At 43.9% G+C, this 17,520-nt stretch overlaps 1 protein-coding gene across 1 annotated transcript in view; it reads left to right on the forward strand.

Annotated features, from left to right (window-relative positions):
• Positions 1 to 17,520, forward strand: part of LOC137288121 (multidrug resistance-associated protein 1-like) — a 52,736-nt gene that overhangs the window by 13,654 nt on the left and 21,562 nt on the right. Inside the window, exons 6-10 of the mRNA XM_067820518.1 lie at positions 13,595 to 13,656; positions 14,307 to 14,441; positions 15,247 to 15,486; positions 16,330 to 16,507; positions 17,084 to 17,404. Coding sequence (XP_067676619.1) covers positions 13,595 to 13,656; positions 14,307 to 14,441; positions 15,247 to 15,486; positions 16,330 to 16,507; positions 17,084 to 17,404 — 936 coding nt within the window. The remainder of the gene's footprint in view (positions 1 to 13,594; positions 13,657 to 14,306; positions 14,442 to 15,246; positions 15,487 to 16,329; positions 16,508 to 17,083; positions 17,405 to 17,520) is intronic.

A 17,520-nucleotide genomic window follows, 5' to 3' on the forward strand; every position in this document is an offset into this window, starting at 1 on the left:
CAAATGATTGTGTGAGGTGGCAGATAGAGCTGATGAAAGTAACAAATGATTGTGTGAGGTGGCAGACTGAGCTGGTGAAAGTAACAAATGATTGTGTGAGGTGGCAGATAGAGCTGGTGAAAAAAACAAATGTTTGTGTGAGGTGGCAGACTGAGCTAGTGAAAGTAACTAATGGTTGTGTGAGGTGGCAGACTGAGCTGATGAAAGTAACAAATGATTGTGTGAGGTGGCAGACTGAGCTGGGGAAAGTAACAAATGATTGTGTGAGGTGGCAGATAGAGCTGATGAAAGTAACAAATGATTGTGTGAGGTGGCAGACTGAGCTGGTGGAAGTAACAAATGATTGTATGAGGTGGCAGGCTGAGCTGGTGGAAGTAACAAATGATTGTGTGAGGTGGCAGATAGAGCTGATGAAAGAAACAAATGATTGTGTGAAGTGGCAGACTGAGCTGGTGGAAGTAACAAATGATTGTGTGAGGTGGCAGATAGAGCTGATGAAAGTAACAAATGATTGTGTGAGGTGGCAGACTGAGCTGGTGGAAGTAACAAATGATTGTGTGAGGTGGCAGACTGAGCTGATGAAAGTAACAAATGATTGTGTGAGGTGGCAGATAGAGCTGATGAAAGTAACAAATGATTGTGTGAGGTGGCAGATAGAGCTGATGAAAGTAACAAATGATTGTGTGAGGTGGCAGATAGAGCTGGTGGACGTAACAAATGATTGTGTGAGGTGGCAGATAGAGCAGATAAAAATAACAAATGATTGTGTGAGGTGGCAGACTGACCTGGTGAAAGCAACTAATGGTTGTGTGAGGTGGCAGACTGACCTAGTGAAAGAGGTGGCAGACTGAGCTGGTGAAAGTAACAAATGATTGTGTGAGGTGGCAGATAGAGCTAGTGAAAGAAACTAATGGTTGTGTGAGGTGGCAGACTGAGCTGATGAAAGTAACAAATGATTGTGTGAGGTGGCAGACTGACCTGGGGAAAGAAACAAGTGATTGTGTCAGGTGGCAGATAGAGCTGATGAAAGCAACAAATGATTGTGTGAGGTGGCATATAGAGCTGGTGGAAGTAACAAATGATTGTATGAGGTGGCAGGCTGAGCTGGTGCAAGTAACAAATGATTGTGTGAGGTGGCAGATAGAGCTGATGAAAGAAACAAATGATTGTGTGAGGTGGCAGACTGAGCTGGGGAAAGTAACAAATGATTGTGTGAGGTGGCAGACTGAGCTGGTGGAAGTAACAAATGATTGTGTGAGGTGGCAGATACAGCTGATGCAAGTAACAAATGATTGTGTGAGGTGGCAGACTGAGCTGGTGGAAGTAACAAATGATTGTGTGAGGTGGCAGACTGAGCTGGTGGAAGTAACAAATGATTGTGTGAGGTGGCAGATAGAGCTGATGAAAGTAACAAATGATTGTGTGAGGTGGCAGATAGAGCTGGGGAAAGTAACAAATGATTGTGCGAGGTGGCAGACTGAGCTGATGAAAGTAACAAATGATTGTGTGAGGTGGCAGACTGAGCTGGTGGAAGTAGCAAATGATTGTGTGAGGTGGCAGATAGAGCTGATGAAAGTAACAAATGATTGTGTGAGGTGGCAGATAGAGCTGATGAAAGTAACAAATGATTGTGTGAGGTGGCAGACTGAGCTAGTGGAAGTAACAAATGATTGTGTGAGGTGGCAGGCTGAGCAGGTGGAAGTAACAAATGATTGTGTGAGGTGGCAGATAGAGCTGATGAAAGCAACAAATGATTGTGTGAGGTGGCAGATAGAGCTGGGGAAAGTAACAAATGATTGTGCGAGGTGGCAGACTGAGCTGATGAAAGTAACAAATGATTGTGTGAGGTGGCAGACTGAGCTGGTGGAAGTAGCAAATGATTGTGTGAGGTGGCAGACTGAGCTTGGGAAAGTAACAAATGATTGTGTGAGGTGGCAGATAGAGCTGATGAAAGTAACAAATGATTGTGTGAGGTGGCAGACTGAGCTGGGGAAAGTAACAAATGATTGTGTGAGGTGGCAGAGAGAGCTGGTGGAAGTAACAAATGATTGTGTGAGGTGGCAGATGGAGCTGATGAAAGTAACAAATGGTTGTGTGAGGTGGCAGACTGAGCTGGTGAAAGTAACAAATGATTGTGTGAGGTGGCATATAGAGCTGATGAAAGTAACAAATGATTGTGTGAGGTGGCAGATAGAGCTGATGAAAGTAACAAATGATTGTGTGAGGTGGCAGATAGAGCTGATGAAAGTAACAAATGATTGTGTGAGGTGGCAGACTGAGCTGATGAAAGTAACAAATGATTGTGTGAGGTGGCAGATAGAGCTGATGAAAGTAACAAATGATTGTGTGAGGTGGCAGATAGAGCTGATGAAAGTAACAAATGATTGTGTGAGGTGGCAGATAGAGCTGGTGGACGTAACAAATGATTGTGTGAGGTGGCAGATACAGCAGATAAAAAGTAACAAATGATTGTGTGAGGTTGCAGACTGACCTGGTGAAAGCAACTAATGGTTGTGTGAGGTGGCAGACTGACCTAGTGAAAGAGGTGGCAGACTGAGCTGGTGAAAGTAACAAATGATTGTGTGAGGTGGCAGATAGAGCTGATGAAAGTAACAAATGATTGTGTGAGGTGGCAGACTGAGCTGGTGAAAGTAACAAATGATTGTGTGAGGTGGCAGATAGAGCTGGTGAAAATAACAAATGTTTGTGTGAGGTGGCAGACTGAGCTAGTGAAAGTAACTAATGGTTGTGTGAGGTGGCAGACTGAGCTGATGAAAGTAACAAATGATTGTGTGAGGTGGCAGACTGAGCTGGGGAAAGTAACAAATGATTGTGTGAGGTGGCAGATAGAGCTGATGAAAGTAACAAATGATTGTGTGAGGTGGCAGACTGAGCTGGTGGAAGTAACAAATGATTGTATGAGGTGGCAGGCTGAGCTGGTGGAAGTAACAAATGATTGTGTGAGGTGGCAGATACAGCTGATGAAAGAAACAAATGATTGTGTGAGGTGGCAGACTGAGCTGGTGGAAGTAACAAATGATTGTGTGAGGTGGCAGACTGAGCTGGTGGAAGTAACAAATGATTGTGTGAGGTGGCAGATAGAGCTGATGAAAGTAACAAATGATTGTGTGAGGTGGCAGACTGAGCTGGTGGAAGTAACAAATGATTGTGTGAGGTGGCAGACTGAGCTGATGAAAGTAACAAATGATTGTGTGAGGTGGCAGATAGAGCTGATGAAAGTAACAAATGATTGTGTGAGGTGGCAGATAGAGCTGATGAAAGTAACAAATGATTGTGTGAGGTGACAGATAGAGCTGGTGGACGTAACAAATGATTGTGTGAGGTGGCAGACTGACCTGGTGAAAGCAACTAATGGTTGTGTGAGGTGGCAGACTGACCTAGTGAAAGAGGTGGCAGACTGAGCTGGTGAAAGTAACAAATGATTGTGTGAGGTGGCAGATAGAGCTGATGAAAGTAACAAATGATTGTGTGAGGTGGCAGACTGAGCTGGTGAAAGTAACAAATGATTGTGTGAGGTGGCAGATAGAGCTGGTGAAAACAACAAATGTTTGTGTGAGGTGGCAGACTGAGCTAGTGAAAGTAACTATTGGTTGTGTGAGGTGGCAGACTGAGCTGATGAAAGTAACAAATGATTGTGTGAGGTGGCAGACTGAGCTGGGGAAAGTAACAAGTGATTGTGTCAGGTGGCAGATAGAGCTGATGAAAGTAACAAATGATTGTGTGAGGTGGCAGACTGAGCTGGTGGAAGTAACAAATGATTGTATGAGGTGGCAGGCTGAGCTGGTGGAAGTAACAAATGATTGTGTGAGGTGGCAGATAGAGCTGATGAAAGTAACAAATGATTGTGTGAGGTGGCAGACTGAGCTGGTGGAAGTAACAAATGATTGTGTGAGGTGGCAGACTGAGCTGGTGGAAGTAACAAATGATTGTGTCAGGTGGCAGATAGAGCTGATGAAAGTAACAAATGATTGTGTGAGGTGGCAGACTGAGCTGGTGGAAGTAACAAATGATTGTGTGAGGTGGCAGACTGAGCTGGTGGAAGTAACAAATGATTGTGTGAGGTGGCAGATAGAGCTGGGGAAAGTAACAAATGATTGTGCGAGGTGGCAGACTGAGCTGATGAAAGTAACAAATGATTGTGTGAGCTGGCAGACTGAGCTGGTGGAAGTAGCAAATGATTGTGTGAGGTGGCAGACTGAGCTTGGGAAAGTAACAAATGATTGTGTGAGGTGGCAGATAGAGCTGATGAAAGTAACAAATGATTGTGTGAGGTGGCAGAATGAGCTGGGGAAAGTAACAAATGATTGTGTGAGGTGGCAGATAGAGCTGGTGGAAGTAACAAATGATTGTGTGAGGTGGCAGATGGAGCTGATGAAAGTAACAAATGGTTGTGTGAGGTGGCAGACTGAGCTGGTGAAAGTAACAAATGATTGTGTGAGGTGGCAGATAGAGCTGATGAAAGTAACAAATGATTGTGTGAGGTGGCAGATAGAGCTGATGAAAGTAACAAATGATTCTGTGAGGTGGCAGATAGAGCTGATGGAAGTAACAAATGATTGTGTGAGGTGGCAGATAGAGCTGATGAAAGTAACAAATGATTGTGTGAGGTGGCAGACTGAGCTGATGAAAGTAACAAATGATTGTGTGAGGTGGCAGATAGAGCTGATGAAAGTAACAAATGATTGTGTGAGGTGGCAGATAGAGCTGATGAAAGAAACAAATGTTGTGTGAGGTGGCAGACTGAGCTGGTGGACGTAACAAATGATTGTGTGAGGTGGCAGATAGAGCAGATAGAAGTAACAAATGATTGTGTGAGGTGGCAGACTGACCTGGTGAAAGCAACTAATGGTTGTGTGAGGTGGCAGACTGACCTAGTGAAAGAGGTGGCAGACTGAGCTGGTGAAAGTAACAAATGATTGTGTGAGGTGACAGATAGAGCTGGTGAAAATAACAAATGTTTGTGTGAGGTGGCAGATAGAGCTAGTGAAAGTAACTAATGGTTGTGTGAGGTGGCAGACTGAGCTGATGAAAGTAACAAATGATTGTATGAGGTGGCAGACTGAGCTGGGGGAAGTAACAAATGATTGTGTGAGGTGGCAGATAGAGCTGATGAAAGTAACAAATGATTTTTTGAGGTGGCAGACTGAGCTGGTGGAAGTAACAAATGATTGTATGAGGTGGCAGGCTGAGCTGGTGGAAGTAACAAATGATTGTGTGAGGTGGCAGATAGAACTGATGAAAGAAACAAATGATTGTGTGAGGTGGCAGACTGAGCTGGTGGAAGTAACAAATGATTGTGTGAGGTGGCAGACTGAGCTGGTGGAAGTAACAAATGATTGTGTGAGGTGGCAGATAGAGCTGATGAAAGTAACAAATGATTGTGTGAGGTGGCAGACTGAGCTGGGGAAAGTAACAAATGATTGTGTGAGGTGGCAGACTTAGCTGGTGGAAGTAACAAATGATTGTGTGAGGTGGCAGACTGAGCTGGTGGAAGTAACAAATGATTGTGTGAGGTGGCAGACTGAGCTGGGGAAAGTAACAAATGATTGTGTGAGGTAGCAGATAGAGCTGATGAAAGTAACAAATGATTGTGTGAGGTGGCAGACTGACCTGGTGAAAGTAACAAATGATTGTGTGAGGTGTCAGACTTAGCTGGTGGAAGTAACAAATGATTGTGTCAGGTGGCAGATAGAGCTGGGGAAAGTAACAAATGATTGCGTGAGGTGGCAGACTGAGCTGGGGAAAGTAACAAATGATTGTGTGAGGTGGCAGACTGAGCTGGTGGAAGTAACAAATGATTGTGTGAGGTGGCAGATAGAGCTGATGAAAGTAACAAATGATTGTGTGAGGTGGCAGACTGAGCTGGTGAAAGTAACAAATGATTGTGTGAGGTGGCAGATAGAGCTGATGAAAGTAACAAATGATTGTGTGAGGTGGCAGACTGAGCTGATGAAAGTAACAAATGATTGTGTGAGGTGGCAGATAGAGCTGATGAAAGTGAGGTGGCAGGTGTGAGGTGGCAGACTGATCTGGTGAAAGAGGTGGCAGACTGAGCTGGTGAAAGTAACAAATGATTGTGTGAGGTGGCAGATAGAGCTGGTGGAAGTAACAAATGATTGTGTGAGGTGGCAGATAGAGCTGATGAAAGTAACAAATGATTGTGTGAGGTGGCAGATAGAGCTGGTGGACGTAACAAATGATTGTGTGAGGTGGCAGATAGAGCAGATAAAAGTAACAAATGATTGTGTGAGGTGGCAGACTGACCTGGTGAAAGCAACTAATGGTTGTGTGAGGTGGCAGACTGACCTAGTGAAAGAGGTGGCAGACTGAGCTGGTGAAAGTAACAAATGATTGTGTGAGGTGGCATATAGAGCTGATGAAAGTAACAAATGATTGTGTGAGGTGGCAGACTGAGCTGGTGAAAGTAACAAATGATTGTGTGAGGTGGCAGATAGAGCTGGTGAAAATAACAAATGTTTGTGTGAGGTGGCAGACTGAGCTAGTGAAAGTAACTAATGGTTGTGTGAGGTGGCAGACTGAGCTGATGAAAGTAACAAATGATTGTGTGAGGTGGCAGACTGAGCTGGGGAAAGTAACAAATGATTGTGTGAGGTGGCAGATAGAGCTGATGAAAGTAACAAATGATTGTGTGAGGTGGCAGACTGAGCTGGTGGAAGTAACAAATGATTGTATGAGGTGGCAGGCTGAGCTGGTGGAAGTAACAAATGATTGTGTGAGGTGGCAGATACAGCTGATGAAAGAAACAAATGATTGTGTGAGGTGGCAGACTGAGCTGGTGGAAGTAACAAATGATTGTGTGAGGTGGCAGATAGAGCTGATGAAAGTAAAAATGATTGTGTGAGGTGGCAGACTGAGCTGGTGGAAGTAACAAATGATTGTGTGAGGTGGCAGACTGAGCTGATGAAAGTAACAAATGATTGTGTGAGGTGGCAGATAGAGCTGATGAAAGTAACAAATGATTGTGTGAGGTGGCAGATAGAGCTGATGAAAGTAACAAATGATTGTGTGAGGTGGCAGATAGAGCTGGTGGACGTAACAAATGATTGTGTGAGGTGGCAGACTGACCTGGTGAAAGCAACTAATGGTTGTGTGAGGTGGCAGACTGACCTAGTGAAAGAGGTGGCAGACTGAGCTGGTGAAAGTAACAAATGATTGTGTGAGGTGGCAGATAGAGCTGATGAAAGTAACAAATGATTGTGTGAGGTGGCAGACTGAGCTGGTGAAAGTAACAAATGATTGTGTGAGGTGGCAGATAGAGCTGGTGAAAACAACAAATGTTTGTGTGAGGTGGCAGACTGAGCTAGTGAAAGTAACTAATGGTTGTGTGAGGTGGCAGACTGAGCTGATGAAAGTAACAAATGATTGTGTGAGGTGGCAGACTGAGCTGGGGAAAGTAACAAGTGATTGTGTCAGGTGGCAGATAGAGCTGATGAAAGTAACAAATGATTGTGTGAGGTGGCAGACTGAGCTGGTGGAAGTAACAAATGATTGTATGAGGTGGCAGGCTGAGCTGGTGGAAGTAACAAATGATTGTGTGAGGTGGCAGATAGAGCTGATGAAAGTAACAAATGATTGTGTGAGGTGGCAGACTGAGCTGGTGGAAGTAACAAATGATTGTGTGAGGTGGCAGACTGAGCTGGTGGAAGTAACAAATGATTGTGTCAGGTGGCAGATAGAGCTGATGAAAGTAACAAATGATTGTGTGAGGTGGCAGACTGAGCTGGTGGAAGTAACAAATGATTGTGTGAGGTGGCAGACTGAGCTGGTGGAAGTAACAAATGATTGTGTGAGGTGGCAGACTGAACTGGGGAAAGTAACAAATGATTGTGTGAGGTGGCAGATAGAGCTGATGAAAGTAACAAATGATTGTGCGAGGTGGCAGACTGAGCTGGGGAAAGTAACAAATGATTGTGTGAGGTGGCAGACTGAGCTGGTGGAAGTAGCAAATGATTGTGTGAGGTGGCAGACTGAGCTTGGGAAAGTAACAAATGATTGTGTGAGGTGGCAGACTGAGCTGGTGGAAGTAGCAAATGATTGTGTGAGGTGGCAGACTGAGCTTGGGAAAGTAACAAATGATTGTGTGAGGTGGCAGATAGAGCTGGTGGAAGTAACAAATGATTGTGTGAGGTGGCAGATAGAGCTGATGAAAGTAACAAATGGTTGTGTGAGGTGGCAGACTGAGCTGGTGAAAGTAACAAATGATTGTGTGAGGTGGCAGATAGAGCTGATAAAAGTAACAAATGATTGTGTGAGGTGGCAGATAGAGCTGATGAAAGTAACAAATGATTCTGTGAGGTGGCAGATAGAGCTGATGGAAGTAACAAATGATTGTGTGAGGTGGCAGATAGAGCTGATGAAAGTAACAAATGATTGTGTGAGGTGGCAGACTGAGCTGATGAAAGTAACAAATGATTGTGTGAGGTGGCAGATAGAGCTGATGAAAGTAACAAATGATTGTGTGAGGTGGCAGATAGAGCTGATGAAAGAAACAAGTGTTGTGTGAGGTGGCAGACTGAGCTGGTGGACGTAACAAATGATTGTGTGAGGTGGCAGATAGAGCAGATAAAAGTAACAAATGATTGTGTGAGGTGGCAGACTGACCTGGTGAAAGCAACTAATGGTTGTGTGAGGTGGCAGACTGACCTAGTGAAAGAGGTGGCAGACTGAGCTGGTGAAAGTAACAAATGATTGTGTGAGGTGACAGATAGAGCTGGTGAAAATAACAAATGTTTGTGTGAGGTGGCAGATAGAGCTAGTGAAAGTAACTAATGGTTGTGTGAGGTGGCAGACTGAGCTGATGAAAGTAACAAATGATTGTGTGAGGTGGCAGACTGAGCTGGGGGAAGTAACAAATGATTGTGTGAGGTGGCAGATAGAGCTGATGAAAGTAACAAATGATTGTTTGAGGTGGCAGACTGAGCTGGTGGAAGTAACAAATGATTGTATGAGGTGGCAGGCTGAGCTGGTGGAAGTAACAAATGATTGTGTGAGGTGGCAGATAGAACTGATGAAAGAAACAAATGATTGTGTGAGGTGGCAGACTGAGCTGGTGGAAGTAACAAATGATTGTGTGAGGTGGCAGACTGAGCTGGTGGAAGTAACAAATGATTGTGTGAGGTGGCAGATAGAGCTGATGAAAGTAACAAATGATTGTGTGAGGTGGCAGACTGAGCTGGGGAAAGTAACAAATGATTGTGTGAGGTGGCAGACTTAGCTGGTGGAAGTAACAAATGATTGTGTGAGGTGGCAGACTGAGCTGGTGGAAGTAACAAATGATTGTGTGAGGTGGCAGACTGAGCTGGTGGAAGTAACAAATGATTGTGTGAGGTAGCAGATAGAGCTGATGAAAGTAACAAATGATTGTGTGAGGTGGCAGACTGAGCTGGTGAAAGTAACAAATGATTGTGTGAGGTGTCAGACTTAGCTGGTGGAAGTAACAAATGATTGTGTCAGGTGGCAGATAGAGCTGGGGAAAGTAACAAATGATTGCGTGAGGTGGCAGACTGAGCTGGGGAAAGTAACAAATGATTGTGTGAGGTGGCAGACTGAGCTGGTGGAAGTAACAAATGATTGTGTGAGGTGGCAGATAGAGCTGATGAAAGTAACAAATGATTGTGTGAGGTGGCAGACTGAGCTGGTGAAAGTAACAAATGATTGTGTGAGGTGGCAGATAGAGCTGATGAAAGTAACAAATGATTGTGTGAGGTGGCAGACTGAGCTGATGAAAGTAACAAATGATTGTGTGAGGTGGCAGATAGAGCTGATGAAAGTGAGGTGGCAGGTGTGAGGTGGCAGACTGATCTGGTGAAAGAGGTGGCAGACTGAGCTGGTGAAAGTAACAAATGATTGTGTGAGGTGGCAGATAGAGCTGGTGGAAGTAACAAATGATTGTGTGAGGTGGCAGATAGAGCTGATGAAAGTAACAAATGATTGTGTGAGGTGGCAGATAGAGCTGGTGGACGTAACAAATGATTGTGTGAGGTGGCAGATAGAGCAGATAAAAGTAACAAATGATTGTGTGAGGTGGCAGACTGACCTGGTGAAAGCAACTAATGGTTGTGTGAGGTGGCAGACTGACCTAGTGAAAGAGGTGGCAGACTGACCTGGTGAAAGTAACAAATGATTGTGTGAGGTGGCAGATAGAGCTGATGAAAGTAACAAATGATTGTGTGAGGTGGCAGACTGAGCTGGTGAAAGTAACAAATGATTGTGTGAGGTGACAGATAGAGCTGGTGAAAATAACAAATGTTTGTGTGAGGTGGCAGATAGAGCTAGTGAAAGTAACTAATGGTTGTGTGAGGTAGCAGACTGAGCTGATGAAAGTAACAAATGATTGTGTGAGGTGGCAGACTGAGCTGGGGAAAGTAACAAATGATTGTGTGAGGTGGCAGATAGAGCTGATGAAAGTAACAAATGATTGTGTGACGTGGCAGACTGAGCTGGTGGAAGTAACAAATGATTGTATGAGGTGGCAGGCTGAGCTGGTGGAAGTAACAAATGATTGTGTGAGGTGGCAGATAGAGCTGATGAAAGAAACAAATGATTGTGTGAGGTGGCAGACTGAGCTGGTGGAAGTAACAAATGATTGTGTGAGGTGGCAGACTGAGCTGGTGGAAGTAACAAATGATTGTGTGAGGTGGCAGATAGAGCTGATGAAAGTAACAAATGATTGTGTGAGGTGGCAGACTGAGCTGGGGAAAGTAACAAATGATTGTGTGAGGTGGCAGACTTAGCTGGTGGAAGTAACAAATGATTGTGTGAGGTGGCAGTCTTAGCTGGTGGAAGTAACAAATGATTGTGTGAGGTGGCAGACTGAGCTTGGGAAAGTAACAAATGATTGTGTGAGGTGGCAGATAGAGCTGATGAAAGTAACAAATGATTGTGTGAGGTGGCAGACTGAGCTGATGAAAGTAACAAATGATTGTGTGAGGTGGCAGACTTAGCTGGTGGAAGTAACAAATGATTGTGTCAGGTGGCAGATAGAGCTGGGGAAAGTAACAAATGATTGTGTGAGGTGGCAGACTGATTTTGGGAAAGTAACAAATGATTGTGTGAGGTGGCAGACTGAGCTGGTGGAAGTAACAAATGATTGTGTGAGGTGGCAGATAGAGCTGATGAAAGTAACAAATGATTGTGTGAGGTGGCAGACTGAGCTGGTGAAAGTAACAAATGATTGTGTGAGGTGGCAGATAGAGCTGATGAAAGTAACAAATGATTGTGTGAGGTGGCAGACTGAGCTGATGAAAGTAACAAATGATTGTGTGAGGTGGCAGATAGAGCTGATGAAAGTGAGGTGGCAGGTGTGAGGTGGCAGACTGAGCTGGTGAAAGAGGTGGCAGACTGAGCTGGTGAAAGTAACAAATGATTGTGTGAGGTGGCAGATAGAGCTGGTGGAAGTAACAAATGTTTGTGTGAGGTGGCAGACTGAGCTGATGAAAGTAACAAATGATTGTGTGAGGTGGCAGACTGAACTGGGGAAAGTAACAAATGATTGTGTGAGGTGGCAGATAGAGCTGATGAAAGTAACAAATGATTGTGTGAGGTGGCAGACTGAGCTGGGGAAAGTAACAAATGATTGTGTGAGGTGGCAGATAGAGCTGATGAAAGTAACAAATGATTTTGTGAGGTGGCAGACTGAGCTGGGGAAAGAAACAAATTATTGTGTGAGGTGGCAGACTGAGCTGGTGGAAGTAACAAATGATTGTGTGAGGTGGCAGACTGAGCTGGTGGAAGTAACAAATGATTGTGTGAGGTGGCAGATAGAGCTGATGAAAGTAACAAATGATTGTGTGAGGTGGCAGATAGAGCTAGTGAAAGTAACAAATGATTGTGTGAGGTGGCAGACTGAGCTGGTGGAAGTAACAAATGATTGTGTGAGGTGGCAGACTGAGCTTGGGAAAGTAACAAATGATTGTGTGAGGTGGCAGATAGAGCTGATGAAAGTAACAAATGATTGTGTGAGGTGGCAGAATGAGCTGGGGAAAGTAACAATTGATTGTGTGAGGTGGCTGACTGACCTGGTGGAAGCAACAAATGGTTGTGTGAGGTGGCAGACTGACCTGGTGAAAGAGGTGGCAGACTGACCTGGTGAAAGTAACAAATGATTGCGTGAGGTGGCAGATAGAGCTGATGAAAGTAACAAATGATTGTGTGAGGTGGCAGATAGGGCTGGTGAATGTAACAAATGATTGTGTGAGGTGGCAGATAGAGCTGATGAAAGTAAGCAGTTGTTTGACCACACTGAGCATATATGAGCATGGGCCATTTTCCTACCTTACATAAAAATACTAGCATATTTTTCGTGATTCCCATAGAAACGATTCAAACAGTCTAAGACTGGCTAAGGAGCAGGGACGAGGCAACCTCACTTGTAGCATATTGAGCATTGAGATACATTTTTGATACATCCCACGTAAGTGTCATTGTGTTTTGGAAATGATCTATATAGATGCACCAATAGAGGGAAATAACACAGTTCACCACTTAGCAGTTACACTGCAGGTATGTATATCCAGGACCTGCTTTCCTAAAACACTTAGGTGATTGTAAGTCACTAAGGCAACCTTAGTCAGATGTTAAAGAATGGGAGATAGGGTAAACTTCAGTAAAGGTTGCTTCATGACAGGAGACCCTGACCTGTATGACTGAGTGTCAGTAAGATAAATTTGTTGACAACTGTGTTAGCTCAGGGCTGTGATGCACCCTGATGCTTCAGGGCACATGAACTAACAATGTGTACATCACACATTATCTTACCTCACACATGAATGTCGCTTTCTGATTGGCTAAGAGCTTTTCTGGTCTTTTTCTTTTCTTTTCAATGTACCCCACTTACAGGCAATGCATTACTTTCAATGTACACCGCAGGGAATGCCGAACTCTTCTGGTGCTTCATGGTAGTACTTTTTTATCTCAAATAACATTGAATTACGCATCAAGCATGGAAATTACTGGTGTTTTGCGATTGAAAATCGAAGTAAGGGAGATAACTCTAAATCTGTTTACCTTGTGTCGTCTGCAAAATGGCGATTCACCTCGCATTCTACAGAAGTGCTTCAAACAGTTCAAAATTAATGGTGTTTCGTAAGATAAATACGTTGGTCACTGATACCTTGGGGTCCATGGGCTCATGTTCTCTAAAGGTTTGTTTATGTTCCCCTCACCTGTGGGTTCGGGGAACACAAACAAACCTCAAGGGTACATGAGCCCCCTCGCGACCAGTGAACAACTTATAATGTACCCCCTGAAGATCTGTTGACAACTTATTTGTGAATCGGACCAATGTCAGGTGTGTTCATCCTAAACCTTTTCAAAATTACAACATGTATGCCAGTATGTATAAAGGTAAACAGGCCCAATGTTCTGTTGCAGAAAAACCCAACATGCCCATGTGCTATGTAAACACTGAGAAACCCTGAAGTGTCCTTGTACTATGTAAACAGAGAAACACTAACGTGTCCATGTGCCATGTAAATAGACGAACCCCAGTGTGTGCATGTGCGATGTAAACTGACAGAGAAACCCTAATATGCCCATATGCTTATGTTGACAGATCCCAAGTCCTGAAACTGAGGCATCTTTCTTATCCAGGATTATATTCTGGTGGCACAACAGGTCAGTCACAAGGAACTCATGTCCCATTCTAGCGTAATGTTTCTGAAAGTTGATACATTTACATGTCTACCCTTTTCCTGAACACTTGCCTTTTCTCGAACCCCTCTACCCTGGCCTTTTCTCGAACCCCTCTATCCTGGCCTTTTCTCGAACCCCTCTACCTGGCCTTTTCTCGAACCCCTCTACCCTGGCCTTTTCTCGAACCCCTCTACCAGGCCTTTTCTCGAACCCCTCTACCCTGGCCTTTTCTCGAACCCCTCTTTCCAATCCTTTTCTCGAACATCTGTACCCTGTGCTTTTCTCGAACCCCTCAGTCTGGCCTTTCCTCCAAATTTCTACACAGGCCTTTTCTTGAACATCTGTACCCTGCCCTTTTCTCGAACATCTCTACCCTGACCTCTTCATGAAGATCTCTGCCCTGGCCTCTTCTTGAACCTCTCTACACCTGCCGTTTCTCGAACATTTCTACCATTTTCTCTTCTCAAACCCCCTCTGCCCTGGCTGTTTCTCAAAAACTGTTACCCTGGCCTTTCCTCGAACATCTTTTCCCAGGCCTTTCTTGATAGTCAGACATGTCAGAAATACATCAGTGTTCCTGTTGCCAGGGAAACTATTCATAGCCATGTGTTGTCAATATTCTAACATTCCAGGCTGCTATTCCGAGGTTACAAAAAGGCGCTCACAGAAGATGACGTGTCTGATCTCCACCCCAGGGAAAAATCCTCCCATGTTGTGCCTCGTTTCTTAGTCAACTGGAATTATGAAATTGAAAAAGCCAAAGAAAAGTAAGTTCCCATTGTGTTTGTACACTTTGACTTGCGTAGAGCTCAGGACACAATTCAGGTGAAGACAAGCAACATTTGGTGCGGAGAGTCCTTGGATTGGTGACTGTTTGGCAGCTTGACACCTGAGAGTTTCCATGACTTCAAGTCTGTCCCATAACAAAGTACATGTTATGTGGTCCCACTTTAGGCAAGCAAGTTTCCTCTGTTCACCCTGAAGAAAATGGGTACCCAGTGGGATAAAGTCATGTGACTTAAAGTAATACATAGATTGTTTGGGCGCTTCGAGCATGCATTGTACATGGAGAAATGCACATGACAAATGGACTATTATTAGTAGCATGTTTGCTCTGCTCTCCACATTTGGTTGTTTCTGTGTTTCCAGAGTTTGTGTTTCGAGATGTTATTGAGATGGGGTATGCTCAGTCATCATGTTGAAAAGGAAATTTGATTGAAGATGGACTTGACATCAGTCACCAAGTAGTCTGAATATTGTTTACTCAAGTTAAACTGTTTAAGATTACTCTAATTACAGATCAAAACCTGCAAAGATCCAGGTTAAAATCCCACCTTGCCTCATCCAGTTATGTGCCACTTGTTATCAGTTACATGCTGTTGTTAATGTTCAGCTGCTGTTTCCCTGGGCAGTAGTGTAGCCTAAGTTGTTAAGCCATCTGCTTGTCACACTGAAGAGCAGGGTTTGATTCCCCAAATGGGTGTGTGATGCCTATTTCTTATGTCCCCCATTGTGATATTGCAGGAATAATACTAAAAGCGGCATGAACGCTATTCTTGTATTCTGTTGAAGAGCCCGTAGTCTAGGACAACATTCCCCACATCGCCAGGCATCATCCAGCCTCCAGGACAGCAATGAGTACACTCCACTTATACCAAAACAAGACCAAAGCAAGGAGACATCACCCAGAACTGGACCAAAACCATCACTTGTTCTTGCACTGTGGAAAACCTTTGGCTTGGAGCTCCTTCAGTCACAGTTCTGGAAACTTTTATATGATGCCCTGTTGTTGTGCAACCCTCTCCTACTTGGGTAAGTTTTGCCATTGATTTGATACATCATTGTTCCCAAACAGAATGTAATTTGTAGTTACAACTTTCCTCACAGAATAGTTTTCCTTCAACAATTGGAAGGTTGTATATTTACAGTACCCACTCACCATATCATATAAGCTGTAGTCCTATGAATAAAGAGCAGTCAGGTAGCCAAGAGGTTAAGCATTCACAACACAAGCTGAGAAATTGTGTTCAATTCCCCAAATGGGTGCAAAGTGTGAAACCAAGTTCTGGTGTCCCTTGCCAATATTGCTGAAACTAGACTCACTGACTCACTTACTTGCTCATTATGATAAATAATTCTGGTGTTCTCTAAACTCATTTGAGCAGAAAAGATAACATGAAGGTTTCTTAATTTGGTTAATCAGTTTTGGACTTCAGTTATTTGTCTTAAGTTATTTGTCTTTGTGATAGTTTATTATGAATCTTACATTCCCATTGGTTCATCTTGATGAACCAATTCATCTTTCCACTTTATGGAACAATACATTTCAGTGTTGCCTATCATGTCATGTCATGTCACTCACCTTGATTACTGACCATTATTAGCCAACCTGAAAACTAGATGGCATCAAGTAGTGTCATTTCACAATTTCCAGTAGGTCAGTGTAATAAACCAGAGGATAGTTTATCAGGTTCAAACACTTTAAAGTGGCTGTCATTAAACTAAATCGAACAATTGATGAGGTGAATATATGCCCCAACTAGTGCCCAGACTGAAGCCACATATTGGCATAGAAACATGACCATTGGATGATATTTCACATACATCCATGATGTCATTTCTACGGTAACAAAATATTTTCTTTACATGTTTCAGGCAGTTGATACAGTTTGTGGAAGACAGCCATTCTGAAGAATGGAAGGGCTATACGTTTGGTGCCATTCTATTTGTTTCCATGTCACTACAGTCACTATTCTTTCATGCCCTGTGGCATCAGTCAACATCTCTCGGGCTGAGAGTCAGGTGCAGCATCATCTCGGCAGTCTTCAGGAAGGTCAGAACATTACAGCTTCTGTCAAGTCTCCCATAATACATTCACAAAATGGCTCACATGAAACCCTAGACAAATGCTTAGTCTCTGAATATACATGTATATAATTTTGATAGTGACAAAGCTGTATACACTGAAAAGGAGCCCCAGGAAGACCAGAAATTCACAAACTACCTGAACCTGAGGAAATCTAGACTTGTTTAATGTAAGGCTTTAGCATTGCAGAGAGGGCATTGAATTAGGGTAAATAAGGTGGTTCAGCAACTGTGAGACAGACTATTAAAACCCCCTTCAGCCCAGTATTTTAATGTCTGTGGATAATACTGATCAAGCATCATTAATATTGACCTGCCTCCTTGACAGGGAAGTGTGATCTTTCATTTATCCTGATTACATTCAGGGCAGATGAGTAGCTTAGTGGTTAAGGTGTTTGCTTGTCACTCTGAAGACCTGGGTTCAATTCCCCACATAGACACAATGTGTGAAGTCAATTTCTAGTGTCCCCCAACCATGATATTGCTGGAATACTGTTAAAAGCAGTGTAAAATCCAGCTCGCTCACTCACTGACCTGGTTACAGGCGTTGTCCATCAACAACCAAGCCCGCCGTGAGTCCACTGTGGGCGAGGTGGTGAACCTGATGTCCGTGGATGCAGAACATGTGGAAGGGGTGTTTGGATGGCTGTGGTCCACTTGGTCCAGTCTCCTTCAGATCTGTGTGTCGCTGTACCTGCTTTACAACACACTGGGCGTGGCCATGTTTGCAGGGCTCGGCTTCCTCCTCCTTCTCTTCCCCATCAACGGCTTTATCATGTCGAAGCTGGGCAGTTACCAGACTCAACTCATGGCACAGAAAGACATCCGAATGAAGATGATGAACGAGGTCCTCAGTGGCATGAAGGTGAGACTGGCTATTTGTTAGGTCAGGTTTCTTGAACCTCAAATTAATTTGCATCGTCTGGAATTTAATCAAAGTATTACCTATTTACTGTTACCTGTAAGTTTCAAATAGAGCGT

The sequence above is a fragment of the Haliotis asinina genome, chromosome 6, assembly GCF_037392515.1.
Source record: "Haliotis asinina isolate JCU_RB_2024 chromosome 6, JCU_Hal_asi_v2, whole genome shotgun sequence".
NCBI classification, from domain to species: domain Eukaryota; kingdom Metazoa; phylum Mollusca; class Gastropoda; order Lepetellida; family Haliotidae; genus Haliotis; species Haliotis asinina.